The sequence below is a fragment of the Limulus polyphemus genome, unplaced genomic scaffold (genome assembly GCF_000517525.1).
Source record: "Limulus polyphemus unplaced genomic scaffold, Limulus_polyphemus-2.1.2 Scaffold520, whole genome shotgun sequence".
NCBI classification, from domain to species: Eukaryota; Metazoa; Arthropoda; class Merostomata; order Xiphosura; family Limulidae; genus Limulus; species Limulus polyphemus.
The window spans coordinates 92,176-99,150 of record NW_013666130.1 but is presented as its reverse complement, the minus strand read 5'-3'; the positions used below and the strand labels follow the sequence as shown (position 1 = coordinate 99,150).

The 6,975-nt window shown below is 33.8% G+C and overlaps 1 protein-coding gene across 7 annotated transcripts in view; it reads right to left on the bottom strand.

Annotated features, from left to right (window-relative positions):
- Positions 1 to 6,975, bottom strand: part of LOC106458829 (calpain-B-like) — a 78,682-nt gene that overhangs the window by 41,007 nt on the left and 30,700 nt on the right. For all 7 annotated transcript variants that reach the window (XM_022385169.1, XM_013918379.2, XM_013918380.2 and 4 more), the window contains exon 2: positions 4,611 to 4,787. In XM_022385169.1, coding sequence (XP_022240877.1) covers positions 4,611 to 4,787 — 177 coding nt within the window. The remainder of the gene's footprint in view (positions 1 to 4,610; positions 4,788 to 6,975) is intronic.

Here is a 6,975-nt window from a genome sequence, read left to right as displayed (position 1 = left end):
GTTAAGTAAACTAAATGTAGCTGAATTTTTCTTACTAAAAATATTATTATTTAGTTTATTAGTTAAACTACACCTTCAAGAAAAATCATTCCGCTCCTCCAAAGAGAAAGTTTTCGAGTGATAGGTATAGAAAATTAAGTGATTGCTTTCAACTAAAAAAAAGGGGGGAGGAGACACCTTGTGGTGAGTAAAGATATTTTAATTATTTGAAACGTGATACCATATATTGTCTCCGGTGGGTCATCAGTAGGTTTAGGGCTCATAACGCAAGATCTGTGGTTCAATTCCCTGCGGTGGACAAAGCGCAGATAGCCCATTGTGTAGTTTTGCGTTAAAAAAACAGACAACCTACCATATATTGCAAATTCGTTGGTTCATGAGATATAATATAGCTTTGTTAATTAACGATCTGTTTCCAACATGATAAGCACCCACCTTCTTTGTCTATCACGAATATAATAGAGACAATAAACACTTTAACCTTACTTTATCAATCTGTTACGAACATTATATAAAATCATTCTTAACTTTACATCATGAACCTAATATTGACAATAAACACTTTAACCTTACTTTATCAGTCTATTACCAACATGATATAATTACAATAAACACTTTAACCTTACTTTTTCAATCTGTTACGAACATAATATAAAACATCTTTAACCTTCCATCATGAACCTAAGAGACAATAAACATTTTAACCGTACTTTATAACATGATATAAAACATCTTTAACCTTCCATCATGAACCTAAGAGACAATAAACATTTTAACCTTACTTTACCCATCTGTTCATTCATTGGTATTCTACCGTAAGCAAATCTGGCACTCAAATCACAAAACGTTAATCAATATATTGCTGTCACTCATCCATTCTTCTCTACCTTTCCATATCTTCCGACTTCCTCTTCAAATCATCATACGTTCTTCCTTCTTTCAGCTTGTCTAACAGCGTCCTCCTCTTCTTTTCACATCGTTTTCCTTTCCTTCCTTCCTTCTAACACTTCCCTCATCAACCTTTCTCCTACATGCCCAATCCATTTCTTCTTTTAGTTTATTGTTTGTTTGTTTTTCAACGTACCTCTCTTCTCTTCTCCTACCTCTAATATTTTCACATTCGTATTATTTTTCTGTCAAATTAGTCTTCTCCAGTCTTCGTCAAATTTACATTTCAAAACGTTCTAATCTTCTGGTGTCGTCTTTCCGCCACGTATGTCACCACACAAAGGCTTTAATCACCGTCCTGTTTAATCGCTTTGTTAAAAAAAGCCTTTTCTTTATAAATGTCTCTATTCTCATTGCAATTATTGATCTTATTTCTTTGGAACATTTTCCATATGCTGTTATAATATGCCATAAATAACAAGCTGTTGCACCTTATCTAGTTATTGTTTTCCATTCTTTCATTTTCATCACTTCGTTTTGTTTGTTTTTCACGTCGATCATCTTTTGTTGTTTCATTAGATTTTTCTACCAGAGTTTGCAAGCCTTCTTCGGAATAATGCAACTAAAGCCATATCATCAATAAACCTCACTGCCTTTATTTTCTTTCCTCCAATATTTACATCTACTTTAACCTCTTACCATGCTTCCTGCAACACTGCTTCAAAGCATATAATGAAAAGTAGCAATATGATTATAAGGAACCCTCTAACTTCTCTTTCTAGTATCCTTTCCTCTGGATCACCACCAGCTATAGCTGTCTGCCTCATGTACTGAGATGCCTGCCAATAGTCATCTGTTCCTATAATCTATTCAAAGTAGTTGCAGCAAGTTAAATAATTTTGGCCAGTATACCCTATCAAACGCTCTTTCCAAATACATAAAGTATACAAACTTCATTCATTCATCGTTCTCATGTTCCACGCTCTTTCCTAAAGCCGAACTGATCTTTGCCGATATATTATTTTGCCCTTGCTTGAATTATTCTCTAATTATCTTTAGTATTATTTTAGATGCATGAGAAATCAAGCTGATGGCTTGTGGTTTCACTCTCTACTGCATTCACTTTCACCTGCAGGTGTAGCATGACAGTTTTCATAAAACATTCTGGCCTTTTTTTTTTTCATTTCCCCTTTTTTTTATCGATTCTGCTGGTAATTTCTTTAAGCCTTTTATCAGTTTTCTATTTTGCTTTGGAAGGTCCTAGATCCTCTTTATTTACATTACTTCCGATTCTAAAGTAATATTTTCTGGTTTCTCTTTCTCTCTATCATATAACGCTTCTTTATATCCTTTTCTTCTCGTTCACCTAATAGTTATCCATCATTTTCAGGATTGTGTCACTGCAGCCTTCCTTCTGTTTTTCTAATAACTGTTTTATTTTCTCACACATCAGATTAGATATTCCCTGTACTTAAGATTTTCAAACTGTTTACGCCAGTTTACCCATAAGGTATATACACCAACAGTATCTTACCATCATGTATCTAAAGGCACAATATACACTTTAATCTCACTTTACCAGTCTTATACACACACAAACGTTTGATTTAAACTGATATGTATAAGGAAAAATAAAACCAATGTTGTTTTTACGGCTCAGTAGTATGGACAGAGGCGCTTTGTTTTAAAATTTTTTAACATGGTAATCGCCTAGGAGAAGCCAAGTTATATTGACTGAGCATAAACACGTTTTGAAACAAATTAAAGCCTTTTAGGTAGTGATGATGAAATACCACATTTATTCAGTTTCAACACCAATAAATCAAACTTTGGGACCAAAATTAGCCCACTTTGTGCCATGTATGACCAAAATTAGTATATAGGCAGTTGTAAATGGTACATCATTTCATTATGTGTAAACTAAAATCAACAATTGACTTGAAAAACAAACTAATCCAAAATACTGATAGTGTTTTGCTATTTAAAACCGTTATTTTGTACCAAAGTTGCACAATGTCTACACCAATGTTTATTGCGCTATCATTCACGAAATGAGTCATGCCCATTCGCAGATCAATTATATCCCTTAAGATTTACTTTTAGAAACGATAATGTTATATTTATTTATTTTAGGGTTTATAAAAAAAGGAGGAAATTCCGTAGACGCTCTGTCCTGGGACATCATCTTGAAAAAAACTTATTAAAACGCATCAGTTGCAACACCCCTTCGCTGATCCAGCAAATATTTTACTTTTACGATTCGAGGCCTTAGAAAATGTCTGATGGCATAGAACTTGAATAATACATTCTGTGTGATATTCTCCATTTCGCATCTTTGGTATATATGATTAAAGATAACGTAAAAACAAAATAAAAAATTGGCACGTGACCAGATTTTTAATGCAATGTAAACACGGGAAGGGAGATTGAATCACACGATCCAGATGTATGGCCTATTATGGAATGAACATATGCGCAAACGCGCCCCCTAATTTACGACACGAAAACTGACAGCTTGTACACATGCTGGAGTGTATGAGCTATGAATATATGCGTATTACATATGAATCATTAAAAATGTTGTTTTACTCATTATTTTGTAAACAATTCTTTGTTGTCTTTGAGGCTCATTTATCGAGTTGCAGAATGATTCTTATTCTTTTACATTTGTATTGTTGTTTTAAAGGTTGTGGATACAGTAATGAAACAAATATAAACAAAAGCCTCTACAATTATAAGCAGCCTAAAATGAATTTCAATTCTGATGTTTTAAGTATTGAAAAGAATAGCAATTACATTCAAATACAGCCCAAAACGCTAAGAACCAATCTCATATTGCTTATTCGATATTACCGATAAAACACTTTTAGCATTTCCATTCCCAGTAGCCAGTAGACACTATGGTGTAATGGTTTTCAGAGCCAACAACTGCATGTATGTGAAATTTTAATCATTTTACTAGCAGAAGACAGATATCTTAACTGTGTATTAAAAATGTTAGACAGCAAAAAACTTAATAAAAAAAAAGTGTGAAATAATTGATTTTGTTGTTGTAAGCACAAAGTTACACAATGGGTTATCTGTGCTCTGCCCACCACGGGTATTGAAACCGATTTTTAGCGTCGTAAGCTTAAAGACTTACCCTTGAGTCACTGGGGAGCAAGGGAACATGACTGCCCCTCCTATATACACCCAAAGAAAGTACATAATAACAGTAAGTCCAAGTAAGTTAAAATTGGCCAGTAGAGTTTTGCACAAAGAAAAAAATTAAGATGTTGTGCAGTGAAAATAATATCTTAACTTCCCGCCATCTTATTAAGAATGTTGAATAATCGTTTTATATTCCTCAGTTCCGATCATTAACTCTCTTTTTATTGTTCAACATAACATAGTGATAGAATTATTGTGTATCAAAAAACAACGCAGTGGATTTTACGCCTAGAAAACAATTAGACAATAAATTGCAGTCACATTTATCCTTTCCGAAATAATAAAACTATTGGGTTATATTCGAACATAACGTTTGATCTCGACTACTTAATTGTAGCTTTTAAGAATCAAATAATTGCACAGTATCTTTATATTCCATGTTTCAAAATATCGATAACTAACCATTAATTGACTAGATACTGAATATGAATTCGGAAGAAAAACAATGTCTCTAACTGATTCGATAACCAAATCATAAGCTTAGCATGAAAACTTAATTTTACAAAACTTACGTGGGGACGTTTCCATTCAAATGGCCTAGGGGGAGTCCGGCTGTAGAAGATGGAGATGTCCGTGGCAGGAAACTCCGGATCTTCGAATAATCGACCTTCTCTCAAGCATTTATCTCGTAATTTCTCAAAATCCTGAATTTCTCCTCTGGCCCTGACGCCAGAACCTCTCTCTCCAAACTGTAATAAAGTAAAGTCGAAATATTACTTTTTGATTTAAAAGTTACAATAAAGCGAATATCCCACATATTTACTTCTTGTTGATATTTTATTCTGATTTCTCACCCACAGGTAAAAAAAGCTAAGCCAACACTGATTTTATTTAGATACTAATGCTTTACTGGAAGTTTTGTAACTTAGAGGTTCAACGAGAAGTGTATATAAGACACAAAATACACAGTAATATGGTATATACACTTTATCTTAACTAGAAGATAAAGAGTGAATTTCAGAAAGATTTTATTTTCATTATTCTAATGTACCTCTACATCCATACTTTATCAGCACACACAGATACATTGGAAAAGCAAATGAAACCGGATGTTTTTACTTCCAGATCTTGATACTTAACGCTGTTGACTTTTAAAGCTGTTACAACATTATAACATCGAAATGATGTAGTAAAATTCTATAATAATATGAAGTGTTACAGAAACGCGATCTTGTTGTACAAAGTAACAGTTATCGTTTATCGGATTGTATCTGAACATAACGTTCGATCTCAATTACTTAATTATAGCTTTCAAAAATCAAAGATTTGCGCAATATCTTTATTTGGTTTAAATATATATATACATATATTTACAGTATTTAATATAATTCTTTGAAATGGTTCTATAACCAATGTTTAAAAATGTATTAATGATAGTCTATGCCCCCAGTGTATGGGAACAAAATATGCGTATATTGTGAACATATTGCAAATGTAAATATTATGTATAAACCAAACATACGAAATGAAGAAAATCACACAGCATGTATTATTCACGTTGTGTGCGATTATACGTTTTCTAAGGTCTCGAATCTTAATATTGTTTGGAACAGAATTATGTTCCAGATAATTTTATTTCCATCCCCTCAAGAAAGTTCAAATTATCTGTTATTTTCAACCAGAACATTACTTTATGCGACATATGAGCTAAATGGTCATCAGAGATCCCAAGATTCAGACTTAGCTGTCCTTAATTTTAGAAGACTAACCAATGACTAAAACTTATCAATAATAGTTCATTCTCTCAGCGTACGTGAACAGGACGCGCCTATACTTCGTATCCCACTGATACCCGCTCAACCATCCAACCATTTAACGCCTTTGTGATCAATTTAACGTCCACGCCTTCATTCTTATCATAAACATCTGAGTCACTCTCGAATCCTTATTTAGTTTTATGTTATTTTCTACATTTCTCTTCGTTTTCTTTGTACAAACAGGCAGCAGTGAATTTTAAACCAACTTACAATGCCTGCCACAACATTTAAAAGGCATGAATTGGTATATAACGAGTTCCTGAAGCTGCCTTGGGGCAAACACCTGTGATATCAAAAGTGGTAAGAGACAATCATGTCCAAGTCCTACTATTACTAATTGGCGATAGAATCTCAGAATTTGCTACCAAAGCATATTTCCAGAGAGCATACTGATAATTAACTATTTTGAGATGTTTCAAAAGACTGTTACGACATGATGGTAAGCTCTTTTTCTGTTTCATTTTATTGCTGAAAATTTTGTACCGTAGGTTATTGTTGGATATAACGTCTGCATAAAACCGGCATACAAACTCTTCACAGGTATCTACGATATTATTGCCTATTGGTAATAAACATCCAAATTCTGCAAAGTTCTGGAAATCCAGAAGCCTTTCCTTCTGCATATTCAAAGCTTTCTTCTACCCAATCCCTTTGAAATAATTGGTTCTATCGCATTCTTTGACTTGCATGAAAAGCTAATAGTCTGGAAGTTAGCCCAGAGCCTCACTGAGTAGCAGTGTTATGTAAAGGGATATATTGTGTTTTGTCTTTGTTCTCTGGTTTAAATCACAGAGAGATGACTAACTGCTCAGAAACGTACAACTCGCGTACCAGAACTTCAGTGTTTGGAGACCAGATAATAGCACATTAAGTACTGTAATGTGTTATCGAGTCCATAATGTACAGTTGTTTTTGTGGTCTTGAAAGCCACCAGACCGAAACAGTTTTTTTTTTTTGTGGTCTTGAAAGACACCAGACCGAAACAGTTTTTTTGTGGTCTTGAAAGCCACCAGACGGAAACGGCTTTTTTGGTGGTCTTCAAAGCCACCAGACCGAAACAGTTTTTTTTGTGGTCTCGGAAGCCACCAGACCGAAACAGTTTTTTTTTGTGGTCTTGAAA